The 22701-nt window shown below is 39.2% G+C and overlaps 1 protein-coding gene across 2 annotated transcripts in view; it reads left to right on the plus strand.

Annotated features, from left to right (window-relative positions):
* Positions 1 to 22491, plus strand: part of GAS2L3 (growth arrest specific 2 like 3) — a 39040-nt gene extending 16549 nt beyond the window's left edge. For both annotated transcript variants that reach the window (XM_043969330.1, XM_043969332.1), the window contains exons 3-9: positions 6442 to 6610; positions 7346 to 7464; positions 10233 to 10374; positions 13000 to 13063; positions 14514 to 14652; positions 16435 to 16542; positions 17956 to 22491. In XM_043969330.1, the coding sequence (XP_043825265.1) occupies positions 6442 to 6610; positions 7346 to 7464; positions 10233 to 10374; positions 13000 to 13063; positions 14514 to 14652; positions 16435 to 16542; positions 17956 to 19242 (2028 nt within the window). In that variant the 3' untranslated portion in view covers positions 19243 to 22491. The remainder of the gene's footprint in view (positions 1 to 6441; positions 6611 to 7345; positions 7465 to 10232; positions 10375 to 12999; positions 13064 to 14513; positions 14653 to 16434; positions 16543 to 17955) is intronic.
* Positions 22492 to 22701: the final 210 nt, after the last annotated feature.

Raw genomic sequence — 22701 nt, forward strand, 5'->3', positions numbered from 1 at the left:
CGATGAAATAAGTCCAGTTTGGTTGGCATTAAGAGTTGGGGTTTCTATAGTTATTTTTAAACCCAAACAAGACATTTTTTCCCATGTGTAAGTAACACAGAATAATATTAGATCCTATATAAAAACACTTCAAAGCTCCTCTTGGAATCATAAGAAAAGTCTTAGCTGCTCTTAAAGCTTCACCATCCCCAAGGTGGAGTGTCTTTCCTCTTTGATGGCCATAATAATAACAATAATGTATTTATTGAGTGTTTTAAGGTTTGCAGAGCACTTTATGTATATGCCATACTGGAAGTATCCAAAAGTTCAGATTTGTCTTGTGTAATAAAGCTTTTATTTTGTTTTAAGAAGACACATAACAAGAAAGACTAGTTGTTTTTTAAAAAGAAAAGTTTATATTTGAAACAATTGTTTGATTCTAAGTGCAAGCCCTGCACAAGCTGGTTAACTGGCTTTTGCTCCCATTTTTCCCCCTCTCATGTGGAGTTACCATTTCTGTAACAGATAAAAGACCCCTGGTTCTGTTTTCCAGCCAGTGCTTGGAAATTCATGACCATATTTCAGATTCCTTAGTCTTGTTCTCCCTTTTGTTATCTACCTTTCACTATCATGCTCATTTTTTCTAGATCTTATTTACTCTTAAATCCATAATTAACCTGATCAATGCATCCTAGCCCTACTCCAAGAAAATTTTTCCATTTTGTAAGTTTCAGGAATTTGCATTTTACTTAATTTTCAACTTTGTTTTTGCTTGATTCTTTTATCCTCATCATTGAATTTGTTTCTATACATAACTCCTTTCTTGCTATATCTTGTTTTATCCTTATTGGAGCTCCACAGTATTTGAATTCCTTTTTTCTAGCTGCTTGCAATATTTTCTCCTTGACCTGGGAGCTCTAGAATTTGGCTATAATATTCCTGGAGGTTTTCCTTTTGGTATCTCTTTCAGGAGGTGATTGGTGGATTCTTTCAATTTCTATTTTGCCTTCTGCTTCTAGAATATCAGGGCAATTTTCCCTGATAATCTCTTGGAAGATGCTGTCTAAACTCTTATTTTGGTCATGGTTTTCAGGTAGTCCAGTGATTTTCAAATTATCTCTCCTGGATCTATTTTCCAGGTCAGCTGTTTTCCAAGGAGACATTTAATTTCATATTGCCCTCTATTTTTTAAAAAATTCATTTGGATTTGCTTTACTGTGCCTTGGTTTCTCATAAAGTCACTAGCTTCTATTTGTTCAATCCTAATTCTCAGGCAATTATTTTCTTCTGAGAGCTTTTGTATCTCCTTTTCCATTTGGCTTTTCAAGCTGTTGACTTTTTTCTCATGACTCTCCTGCATTGCTCTCATTTCTCTTTCCATTCTTTCCTCCACCTCTCTAAATCTTCCTTCTATCTCTCCCACTTTCTATTCAAAGTCCCTTTTGAGTACTTCCATGGCCTGAGACCAATTCATATTTTTCTTGGAAGCTTTGGATGTAGGGGCCCTGAGGTTGTTGTCCTCTTCTGAGGGTACACCTCGATCTTCCTTGTCATTGAAGAAACTTTCTATAGTTCTCAACTTTCTTTGTTTGCTCATCTTGCTTTCTTTTACTTGTCTTTTAACTCCCACTTACAGTGGGGCCCTAATTCCAAGCTACACTATCCCAAGCTTCAGAGAGTCCCAGGTGTTTTTGGTTTGAGGAAGGGCAGTTTTTTGTCTCCCCTGGCCTGTTCTCTGGCCCTGTTCTCTGGTCCAAAGATAACCTCAAGCCAACTTGTTAATTAACCAGCCAGCAAAACTTTGTGTGCTGTGGTTCTTATCTCTGATGAGCCTGCACCCCTTTCCACCTGGGCCTACCGCAGCTCCTGGTTCCCTGCTGGGGTGGGATAGCTGAACTCCTCCCTAGGTCCTGCAGACACACCTGTATCCCCCCCCTCCCCGGGCCAGCTGTTCAGCCCTTTTACCCAACCATAAGCTTAGTTCCAGAAGACACTGGTGCTGCAGCTGATTAGGAGGCTTGGGGGTAAGTTTCTCTGGTGCATCCTGCTTGGGATCTCTGTTGTCGCGATCGTGGGGTTGGACTCTTCTTACAGCCCAGCATGGCCCCCTCTAAGCTGTCTTTGACTGGAAAATAATCTCAGCCCGTCTTTTTGTGGGTTTTGTTGTTGTATTGATGTTTTGGGGGTGATTGTGTCAGGAGTTCTGTGCGTTTAATGTCTTTCCTCTGCCATCTTGGCTCTCCCCCCCCCCCCAGTAACTGCTTTCTTCATCTTCAGTTTTCTCTGTTGCTTTTCTTACAGTGTTATGCTAGCCTTTTCCTCAAAACTCTGCCTGACCTTAATTTCCATAGACCTTTTCTTCCCAATGCTTCTCTCGAAGCTTCCTTAGGTGTGTCCCTTGGAAGAACCTTCTGGGAGTGCATTTTCCCTAGGGTTTTCTTCTTTTTTTATCTCTTTCTTTACTGGATGCATTTGATTACTTGAGTTTCTCATGATTTTTTTCTTTTTCCTCATGATTTTTTTCCATAAAGCAGGCATGAAATCAATTTTTTGTGGTTGATTTTGAACTATGAAATTATATTGAGATTATTCTTTCCACTTTTCTCTTATTTTTGGTATCTTTGTATACAGTTTGAGAGCTAGACAACATGCGTAGCCTTTAGATATGCATTTTTTCATTGATAATATTACATGTTTTATAAATATTAGCCTCCTACTACATAGTCTGCCTAATTCAAAAGACAGAATGTTGTGTTTTTTTTTGTGATCCTAGGACTGACTTGAGACATCTTTCTCTGTGTGTGTGTGTATATATATATATATATATATATATATATATACATATATATGCAACCTAGAATTTATTTTGCTGAAGTTTAGTCTATCATCTTTCATTTTCACAAATGCATTATGATGTCAAGAATCTAGTTTCACAGATTATAACCCCTTTTTAAAATTTAGGGCAGGAGAGAGTAGCCTGGGGCTTGAGGAGTTAAGAAATTTTGCTCACAGACATATCACTAGTGTAAGAGGTGACATTTTATCCCAGGCAGGTCTTTCTGCCTCTTAAAAGGAAACGCAGGAAGTGAGCAGTAGGCAGATGATGAAAGTAGCCTTCTGTTGCTGGATGGAGGAAAGGTTGTGGAGATGACCAAGGTTGTCTTTTGACTGGTATCCCTTACCTTAAACTGATCAGCCCTTTAAAACCTCTGCTTTGCAACCATTGCTCCTGATCTCTAGTTCTTTAGCAATTACTTCTAAAGGGCGTTCTCTCCAGACTCTGTCAACTTTTTACCACCTTTGCTTCTCTGCCATTGCTTCTTCCTTGGGAAAGATGGATTGTTTCTTCCCAAAATTCCATTTAATTCAAAGTTGAGGGCAAGACCCCAAAGAATTCTGGGTGATTTGTTTGCCTTCAGACAGATCTTCAAGTTGCCATGGTAACACCTGGGAAAAATTGAACATAGAGTTACATATATAATCTTCTTTGAATTGAATGAATGTCAAAATTCATGTTTCTTGATGATTTTAGAATTCATAATAAAAAAAGAAAATGTTTCAAAAAGTCAAGCCAGACTATCTTTTCCTTTTGTTGACAGGATGGTTATCACCCTAGTATATCAGGGAAATGCTGTAGATATAGTATGATTATATTTTAAGAAAACCTTTGACAGAGTCTTTTATGCCATGCTTTTGGATAGTATGGAGACATGTGGGCTGGACAGCACAGGAGTTAGGTGGATTCAGTACTGGTTGAATGACTGGCCCCAAAGAGTAGTGGTTAACATGTCAGTTTCAGCTTGAAGGCAGATCAGGAGTGCTTGAGAGCTCTCCCCTTGTACGGTAGTTAACATTTTAATCATGGACATAGATGGAGGGGAAAATGGCCCACTTAGCAAATTTATCCATGAAGTGAAGCTTGGAGGACTTGCTGATATACTAAATGAAGTCCAAAAAAATCTCAGTAGAGTAGATTAATGGTATGAATTGGACAAAATTATACATTTCACTCAGAAATATCAACTTAGAGGCTTGAGTAAAAAACAACAACAATTTCATAAGTAAAAGTAGAAGAGGGTAGAACTAGACAGTAGGGTTCAGACTCTACTTTTTATTAGCTCAAAATGAGTAAATAATTTGATGTGACAGCCAAAAATGTTGTTAGCATCCTTGGCTATATTAAGAAAGACCTAGCATGCAGATGAATAAGGTGCTAGTCCTACCATGCTCTGTACCAGGCATTCCATATCTAGAATTGACAGTTTGACAGCAGAGGGCAGCTAGGTGGGTGGCGGACGTAGGGCCTATGCCATAAAAGTATCCTTTGAAGGAACCAGGGAGCATTTATTTAGCTTGGAGGATAACAGACTTAATATGGGGCGTGAGAGCTGTCTTCACTTATTTGAAAAGCTATTTATCATGTGGAACATTCATTAGATTAGAGTTGTTTTGTTTTCAGTTATGTCCCCTATCTTTTTCTTCTTATTATCTTTTTTTCTTGCTTGTTGTGAATTCTGACCTTCGCTCTGACAAAATGGTGGTCTGATTGTACCCAGACATCTGATTCAGGGAGAACTCCCAGATCAGTAATAAGTCTTTTCTTATCTGAATGAATGAGTGAATGAATGAATTTATTTGGTACTATGTGCAAAGCATGTAGTTAAAAATAAAAATTATTTAGCACTGTGTGCAAAGCATGTAGCTACATAGAGAAAAGCAAGACAGCTCCTGCTGTCAGGGAGCTCATATTCTAATGGGGGAGTTGGCACATGTGAAAGGTTTCAGCTGTAAGTCCTAGGGAAAGGTCCCATGGTCCTTAGAGTGAAGCAACAAAGTAGATACTAATAAGATCTATTTTCTAATATTATTTTCACTGTAAAAACATTTTCTAGTTATTTTGTTTTTTTCTTTCTTGCAATGCTTTTTTCATTCTTACCACATCCAAGAAGAAAATATTTATGATATAAATATATCCTTGTGCTGTTTAAGGTTCTCTCATTCCTTTTCCTAAGCTATAATTTGTCATATTTCTCACCATCTTCATCTTTTCCCATCTTGGCTTTGAGATCACAAGTATCAAAGTATATATTTTCTTAATTTGGAGGATTTCATCACATAATACTTCTTTGTCCTTGGCAAACATCCATGATGCCTAAGCTGCAATTATTTCCACAGTATTCTTTTTGAACACATTTATCAGTAGTACTGAAATACATGTTGATCAAATAACCTATTTAATAATGTTTTTATTGCCTTTGGATTTTTGATAAAACCTACTGCCCCAACTCCTGTCTTTGCCTCCTTGAGGATTACCTGTGACACTTCCTTCCGTTAAAGCCACAGCTTCTCTCTTCTGTTCTCATTATTATAGAAGGAATGTCAAGATGGCTAAAATTCAGCTCCCCCAGCATTCTGTCCACTTTTCAGACACTGAGCGAGGTCTTTCATTTAGAGTTATCAACAGTTAAATTAAAGTTTAATTAATCTTATATTTGTTGCCTCCTTTTCTTCTACTTTGCTGACATTACTGCAAAAGCAGAAAGCTGCCGTGAAAGACTGAGGGTCTTTTTATATTTTTCTCTGGGTTTCATTGGCTGCTATATCTTAAGTGGCCCTCCCGCTAGTCTTGTCTCTCTGTATTTAGCCTGACTGGGCCTTGGAAATCAGGCCCCACCTATTGCCAAGGCCGTGCTTGAAACCTCACAGGCTTCCCTGGAGTAATGTGGCCACAGGGATATGATTCTGGGAAATACTTCAAAGCATGTAAGGTGGCATAGTCTCCTAGCACGTAGAGCTGTCCAAAGGGAGAATAGGCTGCCCCCCAGGTCGTGCTTCCCCTCTTGCTGGGGGAAGAAGCTGGACAATCACCTGGTAAGGTTGTTGTGAACAAGACTGTTGTTCTGATTGAATGGATGCAGTCTGAGGAGTCATTCTTTTCAGAGATAATTTGGGTCTGTGGCTTTCCCTGCCCGCTTTGGAGTCAGATAAACCAGTCAAATCTTTGTTTTCCCTTATGTTGTTCTGTTAGAATGTAAGTTATTTGAGGGAAGGGATGGTTTCATTCTTTGTCCTTGTATCCCCAGCATTTAGGACAGTCCCTGGCATATAATCAATACATAAAAAAATGCTTGTTAAGTGACTGTTTGACCCTAAAATTGGACTTTGTAAATAAATACCTACGGTGTTTTAACTTGGTTTTCATTTTTTAAATCTCTTTTGTATGTTTGACAGGTTTTTCGTTCTTGGTTTTTTGTTTGGGACTGTGTTTATATTCTGCAAATTTCTAGGTTTTTTATTTAATTGGGCCTCAATGGGTGTTTGTAAAAAAAAAATGCTTTGCAAACCTTAAAGTTCAAAATGTATGTGAACTATTACTTTAATAGAGAAAAGTGTAGGCATGTCTTTCGGTGTTTGTTACAGCTTTCTCTATCATATTCATTCAAATAACTCATTTTTTTTCAGGTGTGGTTTGGAGATGATCTTCCTCTTAGCCCCCGAAGTCCCCTCACTCCCCGACATGGGCCAGGTTTGGCTGATGTTTGTCAATATGATGAATGGATAGCAGTACGCCATGAAGCTACTTTGGTACCTATGCGAGAAGATTTGGCAATCTGGCTAAATGGTTTATTGGGTAAGGCTTTAAGATGCACTGTTCAGTGAATTCTGAGAGAAATGTGATTCAATTCGCCATGATATGTGCGTGCGTGTGTGTGTGTGTGTGTGTGTGTATGTGTGTGTATGCATGTGTATGTGCCTCCCCCTGTGTGTTCATACTTGGGCACATACACATAAGTGTTAGGATTTAATACAGAGAAGTATATGTTATAACTGATGTGGTCAGCATGCTCAAGCTAATAAAATTTAAAATTATAAGTATTTACAATGGTAAATGTTTTAAACTAAATCTATATGCCTGTTTTTTTTGTTTTGTTTTGTTTTTTTGTTTTTTTTAGTTTCATGCTTTCATTAGTATTCTCTCTGCTCACATAGCCACCATCTTAGTTCAGGCCCCCATCATTTCTTGCCTGGACCACTGTAATTTTCTTCAAATTGGTCTTCCTGCCTCAAGTCTCTCTCCACTTCACTTCATTTCCACTCAGCTACCAAAATGATTTTACTAGTATAAAAATGATGTTATACTGGGGCAGCTAGGTGGCACAGTGGATAAAGCACTGGCCCTGGATTCAGGAGGTCCTGAGTTCAAATCTGGCCTCAGATATTTGACATTTACTAGCTGCGTGACCCTGGGCAGGTTACTTAACCCTCATTGCCCTGCAAAAAAAAAAAAATGATGTTATACTGAGTTATCTTTTTTGCTTGAATTTGGTGTCTTTGGAAGAATCCTCATTTTTATGTCTGTTTTTAGGTGTTGATGTCAAGGCAGAAAGATTATTAGAAGAACTCGATAATGGTGTCCTTCTATGCGAACTGATCAATGTTCTGCAAAACACAATTAAAACATGTTGTGATTCCAAGGAAATAGGAGTAAGTCACCTTTTTGAAAAATGTATAATAATGTTTTAATCTATGAATGGCAGCTTTTTTTTCACTAACCTATTTTAGAATGTTTATTTAAGATTTCATGTCAGCAGAGAATGTTACAGGCTCTAATTTTGCACCAGAAATAACCTTTTACTAATTCCTTTGTCTAATGTTTAAGGCTCTCTACAAGCTGATTCCTAGTCTCCTTTTTCATCCTCACCTCTTCAGTCCCCTGTCTACCATATATCTTCCACTCTGGCCAATCTGCACAACTCCCTATTTCCTGGGTGCTTTCTAGGTGACAAAGAGTTACATGATGATCACTATGTAAATGTAGGCTATGTCTCTTTGGAAAACAAAGCCTGGCCCCAGCAGGGTCAAATTTTCTGGTAGATCTCCCCTTTTGATTTGTGGGATATCCACATCTTCCATCTTAGTAAAATAAACTCCATTTCTTCCTTCCTTCACTTATATGGAAAAAAAAAATTCAGTTAATGTTTTAATTGAAAAAAAGGTATCATTTCCTCAGGTTGGCTTATACCAGTCCTCCTTTTAAACTACCCCCTCAACTTACTATCTTTAACTTACTAATCTTTGTACTTTGCCTTCAAGTGCCATTTTCTCCATTAAGGTGGCCAGAAGTGATCTCTCCCTCTGAATTCAGTTCAACCAATCTTGATTAAACTCCTGTGTGCAAGGCCCTGAAAATACAGTGGAGAAAAATGGCACAGGCCCTGCTCTCAAGGGATTTACAATTCTATTGGGAGAATAGACAGGTGCCTAAGTAACTGTAAGCATTGGTCAGATTGTGCTAAAGGCACTGGAGGAGTCAGGAGCCCTGAGAGATTTGGAGGATGAGGGATCACTTTGGAGTGTGTGGGGGGAGGTATTTCCTGGTAAATGTGGAAATGGAGTTGGGCCTTCAGGATAGAGTTGAACATGCAGTGACGGGTGAGGAGGCCACCTAGTCACTGGAGTGGGGAGCAGCCTGAGCAGAGAGCTGGAGGGTCAGTGCTTGGAAGGTGGAAAGAGAATAGGAAACTAAAGAGTGAGAAAGAGCAGGGAGGTTGTTGGAATTGGAAAGAGGAGGGCTGGTGAGGAGCTGGCGTCCCTTGTAGATGACAAGTAGTCACGGAGCATGTCTGAGCAGGGATAGAGGTGGTCAGAGGTAGGTTAGGAAAGTTAATGTGGTATCGGTGTCATGGGCAGTGAGGGAATGGAGACTGGAGGCAGGGAGGAAGCCATGCCAGAAGCCCTGAGGGGAGGCAGTGGGGCCGTGAGGATGGCATCATGGCAGATGGAGTGGGTGTGAGCAGTCTGGAGATGGCATCTGCAGGACTTGGCAGCTCCCCTTTAGCTCCTGGTACTAGGGTTGCTTGGGTCAAAGTCTGAACTTACTTAATAGAATGTAGACTACTTGAGAATAGGCCCTGGGTCTTATTCATTTGTATCCTTCACAGAAGCTAATGTACTGCCTGACATATAATATAGTAGGCATGTGGTAAGCAATTGTTAATATGAAAGAGACTTAATTATTTTATTTATTCCTTAAGTCTAGGATAAAACTGGGTGAGGGGGAATCTCAGGGTGCATCTCATCTCCTTTCATCAGCAACAGGGCTCTGAGCTTAACTCAGGCCACTTTATGTGGCAGAATCCATCATCCAGAGTCTTTTGAGATCAGACTTGTGTGTTTTCAGAGCTCTTGAATCACATATTACCTGTCATCATCTCTGATCACCTCTTTAAGAATTCCAGGATTATTGTGATATTATCATATGAAAAATCATGTCCAAAAGACTTCTGGTCTTTTTGAATGATGGGATTTGGGGAGAAACCTATGATTTTCTGGGTGTGGAAACTCTTGCATTGTGAGCTCTGCACTAATGTAGGCTGGCAACTTGTCTGTTACTTAGAGATTTAGAGAATTTGAGGCACTGGCAGCATAAGTGACTTCTCCAGGATCACCCATATGGTGTTTCAGAGATCAGTGTGAATCTAGTTTCCTAACTCCAAGACTATCTTTCCCACTCCTGTGCCACATTGCCTTTTGGGTGACTTTTAGTCTGCTGCTCTATTCTGCTTTTGAAAAGGTTCCCAGGGACTTAAGAGACAGAAGACAGGTTAGGAGAATCACATGAGACACTGCTTTTCCGGGGAAGTATTTAATAAATGAAGACTTTTTTTTTAAATTAAAAAAAAAAAAGCTTAGAAGGGCCTTAGATATCATCTGGTTCATGGTTTCTTGACATGTTTGGTGTCATGGACTCCTTTGGCAGCTCTGCTTTGGTTCTTACATTCATAATGGAAGGAAATGCTCAGTCACAGTTAGAGGTCAGTGAAAATAAAGACGTTGCTTTTTTCACACCCAAGTTCATAGACCCCTGAAATCTCTCCATGGATCTCTTTAGGGTCTCTGAACCCCCAGGGAAGAACCTCTACTCCAATCTCCTCATTGTACAGTTGAGGAAACTAAAGGCTAGAGAAAAAAAGTGATTTGTTCAAAGTCTAGCAGTTTCGTGGGAGAACCAGGTCTTTTCATGCTAATTTTAACTGGGCTATTTTCCTAAGGAAACAGTACAGAAATAAATAGATTGAAAGGAAACTAGACAATAGTAAAAGGAAAACCAAATAGAGCAATTTTTTCCCCCAAATCAGTTTTATTCTATAACTATTTATAGCTATGGTTAATACATTGAATGTTCTAGTTCAGCTTATTAAAATGCATGTCAATTTTATCCTTTTTTTGATTTCTATATTTTTTATTTCTAGGATTTTCCAATGAGAAAAATTCCCTGTAAGAAAGATGCCCCATCAGGCTCATTCTTTGCTAGAGACAATACTGCAAACTTCCTTCATTGGTGCAGGCGTGTTGGTGTTGATGAGACTTACCTCTTTGAATCTGAAGGTTTAGGTGAATATTTCACTATTTTAAAAAGTTTGATAAACCATTTTTGTATCATTTACTTTCTTTTTAATCCTCTAAATGAGAGACTCAAATGGCTGGCCTTCAATCTCCTGAAAGACATGGAAATTGGAAACTCACACAGGCTCTGAGGTGCAAATATTAGTCTTTTTTCAGTGGCAACACTCTCCATCTGGAAAGCTTTTCAGCTAGGAGATATCTGACATACTGAAATGAAGTGGCTTCAGACGTGTTCTTAACTGAACTTACAACCCTGAGTTAGGAGTTAGCATTTACATTAAGTGATGCTATGGAAAGATGGGTCGATACTTATTTCTCTTTAACTTGACTATGAAAACACCTGGTCAGATGCTCACCTCATACACGGCAGTGGTTCTGTTCACATTCCACATGGAATACAATTTCTGACAGCTCATTTTGAGAAGCCATGCTTTTCTACCGGCCATCATCACCGCACTACATTTATAGGGTGATTGGTCTGATGTGCCAGGCACTGCAGTAAGTCGATCCTCACAACAACCCTGCAAGGTGGGGGTCCTTGTCCTCCCCATTTTACAGATGAGGAAACTGAGGAAAATAGCCAGTGACTTGGCCAGGGCCAGATAGTTAATAAGTGTCTGAGATGAGACTTGAACTCGGGTCTTCCTGACTCCAGCCAGGCCCAGGGCCCTGTGTGCTGGGACATGATGTTCTTGCCAGAGATTGATTACTGACGTGGTTTTGTGTTAACTTTAAGTTAGTGCAAACATCCATATGACGGCTAAGATGGTGCGATAACCTGACACAGACATTTTGCCCAAATATTTGTTTCCTTCTGAGAGGGACGTGGATGAAACACAAGAGGTTTTGGGGCTTTTGTCAAATTGCATCAGATTCTGACGGGAGGCAGTGAAGGGGTGCTGATCCTTTGGGGCATCTTTATGGCAGGCAAGGCTCCCAGAAACCACGAGCAGAAGCCACTTCTGTCTCAGACCTGCTTTTGTTTTTTTTTGTTTTTTTTTTTTTAGTGAGGCAATTGGGGTTAAGTGACTTGCCCAAGGTCACACAGCTAGTAAGTGTTAAGTGTCTGAGGCCGGATCTGAACTCAGGTACTCCTGACTCCAGGGCCGGTGCTCCATCCACTGCGCCATCTAGCTGCCCCCTCAGACCTGCTTTTAAACCAGCAGCAGCAGCTACTTCTGTCTCAGACCTGCTTTTAAACCAGCAGCAGCAGCTACTTCTGTCTCAGACCTGCTTTTCTTCCCCTGAGAGAGGAAGCAAGATGGGGCTTTTCACTTTGCCTTCCTGGTGAGGAGGCATTTCACCATGGACGTATTGGTTGCCCGGGCCATGCAGAAGGACCCAAATCATGAAAAATGTGACTTCCAAGCTAAGCACTTGGTTGCTGCTGTGCTCTGAGGGGCTCTGCGACATTTGGCAATCGTTTGGGCCTCTCTTTCTTTTGTCAAGACCTTGCAGCAGCACTGCAGGAGGGGAATAGAATTCTGAAGCAATCCCCACGGTATCCTCACAGCCAGAGGGAAGAAGCAGGCCACGTCACATGTTTCCAGGACAAATGCCCTAGTGGCCAAGCTATTTAAGATTGCTTTCTGTCCTCCTGTAGTAAAGCTTACGCTTGACTACGTTAGAACAGTAACTTCTGTCTGGAAATTGTAAACAACTCCAAGTCTCAGACAATCCTAACTCTCAAATGGGAAAATATGCCAGCTAGCAGCAAGCCAGCTTCATATGCCATTATTGGATTAATATTTTAAAACTTTCCTTTACTTTTTAGTACAAAATGAGAAAATGATAAAAATAAACAGAGGAGAAAAGCTAAAAGAGTGGGAAGGGAAAGTTTAAATTTAGATGGGTCAGTTTCCATTTTCAGTACAACTCACACGAGATCTCATAGGCATTTTAGCCAGAAACAAGGGTTTTCTGCTTGACCTTATGCTCATACGTCGCATTTAGAGAATGATTTTCTTTTTTGAGGTTATGTACCTTTTGTTGCCATCCCTTTGAAGTACGTAGTTAGTATGAATTTTCCAGAAGGGGAAATGAGTCAGAGAAACCCTGTAATCTGCCAAGGAAAGCAAGGTAGTTGATGCTGCACAGCACTAGAACATAGGCTAAAACCAAATTAGGTCTTAGGTCTTCAGGTTTTGTCCCATGAGAACATCAGCAGTGTGGGCATATAAAATGGTGAAGGTTTCAAATTGTGGTCTCTTTTTTATATGAGAAATCTTGAAAGTTTCGGGATGCAGCAGTTTTCACAGTTCATTCTTCTCCAGCCCTCCCTTATTAGGCTTGTTCTATATTTGTGATAAACATAGAACTATCTAAAGAACATGGAATTTCCTGGTATAAATATGTGGGTGTCAGAATCTTCTTTCAGAGTTTCTTGTTACTTGTCTTAGATGATGGTCACTCTGATAGTCTCTTACTTTGTTCAACAATTGAATAAAAGAGTTCAACAAGCATTTATACAGTGGCAGAAATGAAACCATGCTTGCCCTCAGAGAGCTTTCTAGTCAAATGCTCCAGTGTTCTTTTTCACAGCTCTCTTCCATGCCAAAAGAAAATTTAGCTTGCTTATTTTTATGAAGTAAAATATAACTCTTTATTTTCCAGTTTTACACAAAGATCAGAGACAGGTTTATCTTTGCCTTCTGGAAATTGGGAGAATTGTATCAAGGTATGTGATCAATAAGATTTTAGATTTTTGGTGCTTTAATTTTTAAAAAATATAATTTGCCATTTTACTTCAGGGCAAAGGAGTTGCAGTACCAGAAAATAAAAGTCATTCATTAGAACAAAAGAGTTGAACTTCCTTCACAGATGCCTTTTTCTTCTTGCTTTTTAAAAAAATACAATGTACTGTGTCATAATAGGTTAGTAGAAAGGTGTAACACAAATGGCTTGACTTCTCTAAGCCTCACTCAACCAGATTTACCAGAATGACCTGAATATATCATTCCTTTTCACTCAAATCTGAGTATACCCTATAATTGTGTTGATTTTTAATCAAATCCTAATGTATTTTTTCCTCTAAAAAGAACTTTCATCTTAAGGTGGCAGCCTGTATTTTGGAATGACTTCTGTTCATGTATATAAAATAGTTTATGTACAAAGTGGGAAAAGTCAAAGGCTTATAGCTGCCTAAAGGACTAAAGTAAAAAAGTAAAAAAGGGTAAAGTAAGTTCTCTTTAAATATGAAAGGGGGTCATCCAGGGTGACTATGGGATGGGATCACTTGGGCTTCTAGCCCTTGAGGTGTTCATCAAACTGATCCAGCAGATAGCAGACTAAATATGTGATAATGAGACTTGAAATACAAGAGTATCTGAAGAATTAAACATGAGTATCACACAGAGGATAATTGAGAGACTCATGGTAGCTGTGGTTGGCTGCAACCAATGTATTACCAATGAAAAGCTTTGAAGAATAAGATGTCATCAGGGAAATGTATTATAGGACAAGAAGATTTGACAAGAATGAGGGAATAATAGGTGAGGGGCCATATTGTGAACTCCCATAGTGTCAGAATACTGTACTGACTCAGGAAGGCCTTCAGCCCATCAGTTGGGCCTCCTGTTGTAGAGGATGCGGTACACAGAATTAGCAGTCTTGGGTGGTTGTAATTGTCCTTTGAAGAGCCTCTCAGGTTGATGTGATCATAGATTGATTGGGGCATTTGAAAACTCATCCTAAATATTCCTAGCTAGTTTGTGTCTATTTGTGGGGCTTTAAGAAACTCTCAGCAGTCCCAATAAAATGATTTTATGTCATGTTACTGGGTCGTTAGTACACTTATTGTAAATCTGATGAGATGTATTTGGTGCAGTGACTAGTATTGCCCAAGCATTGTCGTTTTGTTTGTTTGTTTTGTTTTGTTTTGTTTTGTTTTTTCCTTCAAGGCAATGAGGGCTAAGTGACTTGCCCAGGGTCACACAGCTAGTAAGTGTCAAATGTCTGAGACCAGATTTGAACTCAGGTCTTCCTGAATCCAGGGCCAGTGCTTTACCCACTGTGTCACCTAGCTGCCCCGCCCAAGCGTTGTCTTTATATCACTGTACCAGACTTTGCTCCCGGTGATCTTCTGTTCTTTTCTTCTCTTCAACACTATCTTCCTGTTCCTCCACCAGATATGGTGTTGAACCACCTGTATTAATAAAACTTGAGAAAGAGATTGAACTAGAAGAAACCTTGCTAAATACCTCTGGATCTCTGCTACCAGACAGCCCGCCAAAGTCCTGCTGTCACCACGGAGAGCTCCATGAAGCGGTAAGTAGCAGCTAGACCTCCTTCCTTGGCCTGTGAGTGAGGTCAAGTTTACATGACGGTTTTCTCATTTGGTCCTTGTCCTCAGCTCCAGTGTTGATTGTGGGCTATACTGTGATGGTATCTGAAGAAAGGTGGCTGAAAGTTATAAATGCTGAGTAGTTCTTAGTCCTGGGCAAGACTTGATTTTGTTTCTTAGATTTTTGTATTCCCTCCTAGTGCTTGATTCACAGGATGACATTATGAGAGAAATGACTACTTATTCACTTGTCCCACCTCTATTTTTGGAAAGTGGTCATTTTTAATGCAGTAGAACATTTAAGGTGTCTATGGTTTTAAAAAATCTAGTCTGAAAAATTCCTTACCTGAATATAAAATACTCACCTATATTTACACAATGCATCAATACAATGAAACTAATAATAATCAATATTAGGATGTACAGTGCTGAAATACTAGTGACTACTCCTCATGGACAAAAAATTAAAATGACTTCTGTAGGTTCAACTTACTTTCTTTTTTATTATGGCCCAATGCTATAATGGTTAGACATTAATAGTACTCAGACAGAGACAGGGCCTGGATCGTTGATATCACTGGATCATATTCACTGGATCATTGAGTTCATCAAGAGCTCTCAAGTACCAGTGCAGATTAGTACCTACTCTACCACTTCTAGACTTGGAGAGTTGCATACAGTGTGTAGGGGTTAAGCAACTCCTCCGGGGTCACACAACCAGTACATGTCACAGAACTGAACCAGTGATTTCTTGGCTTATAGGCCAGCTCCCTAGCCCTAACCCCTGCTGTCCCAGTGTTCAGCTATTTAGTCTGAACTAGTATTCTTTCAGGAAACAGAGGTAATTTCCTTCCTGAAGAAAATGAATCATTCTCCTTAGAATAAAAAAAAATGCCAAAACACGTTTCTTCAAAATGTTTTTGTTTTACATATCTATCTATAGACATTGTACAGTGTCTTATGTGTTATAGCTAAAGATAGAAATTGGACTAATGTCAATGTGAAAAGAGAATTATTATTAGCAAATTCATTCTTTAGAGGTCAATTTTTTGTTATATTTTTAAACTTAAGTGATGTAAATCATATAATAACTTGTTATATCCTGTACCTTCTTGAGAACTATTCTATAAAACATATTGTTTAAGGTGGGATTCTACCCCCCCACCCCAGGAAACACAACTGTATTTCACACAACTTCTGAAACTTAAGCACATTGTCTCATAGTGACAGGTCCCAATAAATGAAATAAACTAAGGATATCACAGTTTAGACAAGTGACAGACATCTTTAGTTAATTAAAGTAAACGTGACCCTAATTGATGTGTTAGATATGGTGTCTGTAGACACCTCAAGTTTTTCTTTAGCCATGGTGTAAGAGTAGATCTGAATTCATAGGTATGTGTAGCTTGTAGATATGAGTGTTATTACTCTATGAGTTCACTATCTATGTAGGCATTTGCACCAAAAGGATGAATCCAGAAGATATGGCTTTCTCTATTTCCTTAAGAGCTTCCTTGTTGTTTGGGACCAGATCCCAGGGCCCTCAATTCGAGCCCTCCAGTGTTGTTTTTCCCCTTAGTCATGTTTCCTTTTGATCTGGACATCCATCCCCACCTGCTTCCCTAGGAGTAAATGGTTTTTAACAGTTTTTGAATCTTCTTCTTTCAATTTGATTTCACCAGCTATTCATTACATGTTTGTATGTTCACCTTCACATTCAGTACAATGTTGTTATACTGAGTCCTAAATTTTGGTTGAAAATTTAGGTTAAGCACATTGCTGAAGATCCTCCGTGTAGTTGTTCTCATCGATTTTCCATTGAGTATTTGTCCGAGGGGCGCTACAGATTAGGAGACAAAATACTTTTCATAAGAGTAAGTATACCATATGTGTCTGTGTGTGTGTGTTGCTCTTATTGCATACACCTTATGAATGATAACTAACCTGTATTTGCTTATTTCTAACCAATCATTGTCAAAAGTAACAAGGTGTATTTAGGAGAAAAGGGGTTTTTTTTGGGGGGGGATTGTAGTAAAAATGGAATTTTTGCTATAGTGACTATGATTTGTTAACAGTCAAACACTTTTAGTGGAGATTATGCAGTTTTCTTAGGCACAGAGACAAATAGAATAAGACATTTTTGTCCCAACTCAGCTAATTTAGAGTATCCTTTAGTTTAATAAAGTCAGAGCCACTTTGAAAGGCAATAAGAAAAGGGAAAGACAATACATGTAAATAATAAATAATAATAATAATAATATTTTTAAATGGAAAACTAATAACGAAGGGTTTTTTCCCTAAAGAGAATAAAAAAATTCTTTCCCATAAGCAAATTATACTAGGTTACTAAAATGAATTAAAGTATTTCTTTTCCCAGAAAAAAATATACAAAAATAAAAATTTACATAAATTCCAGTAGCTAGGTATGAATCTTCTTAAGTATTTCACTTTTAGTATATCACATTTAGAGAAAATAAGTTAACACGATCATTTGAATTGGCTGCCTGCACACTGGACAAGGCTTATTCCTCTTTTTCAGCTTCTTAGCACACTCATTGGAATTAGTGACAATATGAAGGAAACAGGGGCCTTCAAAGCCTGTGGGCCCTAAAGAGAAGACTGTTGATTTAAGTTAGCAGTGAAATAATATCCAAGCACCCTTTAGAGGCTATGCCACATGCTTCACCTCCAGCTCTGTCTTTGCTCTGGTACAGTGACTCTGGGTCTTATTTTTGTCATTAGTAAGAGGATCAAAGTCCAGGACTTTGCTCTTTTATAAGGTGATATAAAAGTTGCTTGCACCAATGTCTGCTCTGTTCTTAACTTGAGAACATCATGGGAACTGGTAGCTCTTGATGAGCTTGTCACCTCCAGTATTCTCTTCGGCTTCAAGCTTCATCTTTACTTTGAAGCCTGTGTCCAATTTCTGTATTTTCTTCCTTTCATTAATTCTGTCTTTATGGCCTTCTCCCTTAGCTCACGAAATGTTTATGCATATAGACACTCCCACCAGGTAGCTCTCCATTAGCTGAATGACTCTCTAGGTCTCTAGTTGTATGTGGAGATGACTGGTTTTTGTGAAATGTGCAGTTTATCATGGCTGCTTCATGATAGCTTGCTGGAATATGCCTGCTATTTAAAAATTCACAATTTGATTTGGCACATCATACCAGCAGACCATTACTCCATGCAGAGTCAAACAGCTGATGTGTTTGTGCATCCATACAACCCATTCAGGGTGAGATGTAAACCTCAAGATTTCTTTTTCCCTTTCTTTACTTGAACAGATGCTTCATGGCAAACATGTGATGGTCCGTGTTGGTGGAGGCTGGGATACTCTTCAAGGTTTCCTGCTTAAATATGACCCCTGCCGAGTGTTGCAATTTGCAACCCTGGAGCAAAAAATCCTTGCGTTTCAAAAAGGCATTTCTAATGAGAGTATTCCAGATTCACCCGCCAGAACTCCCCCACCACCTTTAATGGATCCAATGTCTGCTGTCAACATGATTCAGAAGCAAAATTCGAGACCTGGCACACCAGCTTCTGTGCTGAGGGTCAGGGAGAAACAGGCCATTAGCAAACGCCCTCAGTCTCCTGCTCGGGCATGTGCCACAGCCACGCTGCATGTGCCCAACTCTCTTAAAGCTGGCCACTCAAACTCTGAGTGTCCTAAAGCACCAAATTCATCCACAGCAGCTTCTCCTCAACATCTTACTAGCTCAAAAAGAGCACCAGAGAAACCATCAGCTCTTGCCCACCTGGTCAGTAAAAGCACTTCTTCCCCTGCTTCCTTGAAGACTGCATTGGGTGTCTCTGAGCCTCTACGCAAACGCGTCTTGTCTCCCGACCACCCCAAAGCCAAGTGCCCACCAGCACAGAATTCTGGGGGCAGGCCACCTCTTGCTCATCTGTCACAGAAGTATTCTGTTCATTTAAAGCACAGCTCAGCATCACCAACCCCCCCCAAGCTTCCCACAACAAACAGCAGGCTAGGATCTAAGCCTTCCCCTTCTCTTCAGTCCCCTGCAAAAATAACAAAATCCAGTACCAAAAGCACAGTGGAAAGACCAGCAACAGCACAACCTCAGCCAGCCAGCAGAGGGCCACAGACGGGTAGAGTCCAACCACAGAAGCTCAAATCAGCTCAGAAATTAAACCAGCCAGTTTCTGCAGCCTCAGTTTTGCCTGCAAAAACAGCCCGGGTGGCAACCTTGCTGGGACCAAATGGTAAGAATGGGGCTTCCGAAACTAAAAAGCAGCCCCAGAATAAGAGCAAAGGTCTTCCAATGGGGTCTAGCCTCTCAAAGTCTCCTGGTCGCACCCCATTGTCAGTTGTAAAGCTTTCCCAGTCTTCCAGCAAAACACAGACTTTAGTAAAGGCCTCCCAGCCAGCCACAAAGGGTCAACCTTTGATGAAAACCCCACCCAAGGGTGGCAAAACCACGGCTCTGTCAGCCAAGAAACCACTCTTGTCTGGGAAAGAACCAATCAGTGATGGCGACAAGCCCACCCTGAAGAAAAAGGAGGACGATCATTATTTTGTTATGACTGGAAATAAGAAAGCCAGAAAGTAAATAAAAATGGGTCGTTCATGTTGGAGTGAGCACTGGAAATAAGAAGAAAAGAATGTAACTTATATATTCAAGATCTTCAGTAAGATCTTTTCAATGTGTTGTGTCTGAGCGTGCAGCGGTTAGCTGTACTGAGGAAGAACAAAAAATGTATAGCGCTGCAAAGAACACTGAATTTGAGCAAGAAGACCTGGGTTTGAATTCTGCCTCTCTTACCTGTGGGCATGTCCTTGGGTGAGCCTCAGTTTCCTCTTCTCAAATGAGGGAGTTTGGTTGGAACTTGGGTCACATGCAGCTCTCAGTTAGTGGGTATGGTCAGCAAAAGATGGCACCCAGGAGCTTCAATCTGGGGGTGCACTGTGACAGTGCCATTTCCTTTCAAGTGTTTCTACTAATGTCTCTGTGCAGGAAAGCTTGAGAAATTCAAGAACACTGTTGAAATGATGGTTACTCCCAGTGCCAATCTATGACAAGTTCATTTATAAGATGACATGTCCTATAAACGACACTAAGCTCTTGTTTGTGACTTTGACATCGTTTGGATACAGCAAAGTCAGTGTACACCTACCTTTCCTATTCAGCATTGCCAAGAACGCATAAAGTGGACAATCATTGGTTGCTAATGATTAGACTGGGATTACTCTGAATTACTGTCAATTTTTTAAAAACTATTTTAAGTTTCTTCATCAGTGCCCCAGAAAAACTCGGAACTGACTTGGCAAATGTCTATTGTTATCATGAATAATGTTTTGCTACTTGGGCCTAATTTATTGTCTTATGAATACTGAACTGTAGATAGGAACTAAACCTGGTTCAGTTTGCTATCTGCAAACATACAGATGTCTTGAACTTTTGAAAGGGGAATGGCGTGCAAAGTTTATGGAAAAAATGGACTCAGTAGCTTTTAGGAAAATACTTCCTAACAATTGTTTTTAACACTTTCTGTAACTTCATAAGAAGAGTTGACATTTAAAAAGGTTAATGTCAAAATTCTGTTGGATTAAAAATCTTCACAGTGAAAGAAAGACAAGAAATGTACTTTGAGTGGTGCTATAAAAATTGTTTTTCAGAAAATATTTTTCTCTTTCTTCAGAGAGTATAGTTTTGCCAATTTTAACCACATTCTCAGAATCACATCTTTCCCCAATCTGGAGCAAGGCTTTCTTCAAAATTTAGATAATCAATGGGACACATTTGTTCTGTAGGCATAACCCTGTAATGCGGCGAGAGCTAAATCATGTAATAATAGACTAGAAGGGATGTGGGACTTGTAAATACTTTAAAGTGGAAAAGTGTTAAATTTCTCAATTCTTACATGTTTAAGACACTACGATTTCAGAATATTTTGTTGTTGTAATGTCACATTTTATCCTTCCCTGCAGGTTCTTATAATGAATCATGACTTTTGTACTTTAGATATATTTTTAATTAAAGTCATAGTTTCCAAAAATAAATAAAACAGAGTATACATTTTAGACACTTATTTTCAATGGCTTGAATTGATTGTCAATATTCTGCAGCCTAGAAAACAAGAAAGCCTTCTATAAAAAAAAATAAGTGCCTTGTCTCTCAGATTTTCTTAATGTATGGGGTTATTGTAGGTCAGTTTTTGGAATGATCATAATGCTACAAATGTGGTTTCAAATAATTCAATTAAAAAATTATTAAATGTCTCCTATGTACAAGACACTGTGTTAAGTGCTGGAAAATACATGGACAAAAAAAATTGTTGGTTTAAAAGGAATATTCACCAAATAGTTTGCCAAGGCCTACTGGTATTCAGGGATTTTGAGAAGAGCTTGCCCATCTTTTCAAAGACAGTTCACTTTCTCAAAAAGAGGTTCATAAACTATTGTTCTTATTAGTAAATTTAGAGCTAGCATGGCATAGTGGATGGAGAATTGGTTCACTGTTGACAAATACTAGCAGTGTGGCCCTGGGCAAGCCACTTAACCAGAAAGATGCTGACCTGCAGTGAGAAAGGGAATTTCCTTATCTGGGATCTCTCAGTACCAAAGAAATCACAGGCCTAGTGTCTGTTCCTATTTGTGAATTAAAAATTAATGCACTTTCAAGAGATGAGCAACTTGCATTCAAAACTTTAAGTCTACACGAAGACCAAGGACAACATTTCTTTACCAGTGACCTAGAGCTTTCATATTTTTATATTTTTTCATTTTTGATATTTCAGGAAGCCAATATATTAAAATAGCCGATTCACAGTTCTGTATACTAAACTGCAGAGAATCACAAATTTCTCTTAGCATCTAACATCAGTACATTGAAGGGATTGGATTGGATGACCTCTGGTCTCCCTTCTGCCCTAGATTTGTGATTCTCTGGTTTGGACTAGAACTGCCCTGGAGTCTACTGCTGCCTTATCAGCATATACAGATCCCCCACAGCTCTCAAAAGCTAAATCAGCAGAGCACAAACTTAGTCGGGTCCCACCAAGCTTCCAGGATGGGCCTGGCAACAAGACTCTGTGTTTATCATCTGAGGACCAGTCTAGCAAAGTTTACCAGGCTAACCATTGTGAGCTATTAATTACTTGGCTATGCCAGGCTCTTGGAGATGGTCTGCTTTGTGACATACATGAGCTGTGATATATGTCATTGGCAAAAACCCACACCATTCAAACCTTGGCTCCAAAGAAAAGTGATGTTTCTGAACAGTGCATACCAGTATGGCTCCTGTCCCAAGATTTTAGCCACCTAAACCATTTAGTTTCTTTAAATGCCAATGAAATGTGTCCCAGATAGCTACCATTTTGTTATTGCTTTCAATATCTGAAAGTATAACATTTTTGCATTGGACCAAGGATGTCCCAGAGGTGAGGAGTTTGAGAAGATATTATTTTCAGAGTTGTATTTTGTACAATTCAAATGACCAAAGCTCTTGGAAGAAGCAATCATGTCTGATTTGATTTTAAAAAACAGTGCAATAAGTTTTTAATTACTTTGCCATGCTTTTATTAATGTAATGAATGTGTTATGACAAACAACTACAGAAGTCTCAACACTGATCTTTTTTTTTTTTTTAGATTATTTGGTCTTAAATAAGCTGCGAAGTTAACATGGGCATAGATAAAAAAGGACAATGTTAGTTGTCTATAATACAATCATGTACTTGCTGTTTCTTACTGACAAAAACAAATTCTGCATTGCCAAAAAGTTCTGACATTCTTATGTCTAATTTTATGAGGACTCAATACTTGACTCTGAATTCATGTATTTATATTGGTTTTCTTTTACTAGCACAACTTACTTTAAGTATTATTTAAGTATTAAAATGTAAAAACCTATGCCAAGTTCTAATGTCTTTTTTTTAATGTGTATTTAGGTAAATTGGGACACTTTCCAGTTTTAGGAACACATGGAACCTTTTCCCCTTTAACATACATTGCCAAAGTCATGACAGCATGAGGATAATTTTAGATTGAATGATTTTGGGGGTGTCTTT

Source organism: Dromiciops gliroides, chromosome 5, assembly GCF_019393635.1.
Source record: "Dromiciops gliroides isolate mDroGli1 chromosome 5, mDroGli1.pri, whole genome shotgun sequence".
Classification (NCBI taxonomy): domain Eukaryota; kingdom Metazoa; phylum Chordata; class Mammalia; order Microbiotheria; family Microbiotheriidae; genus Dromiciops; species Dromiciops gliroides.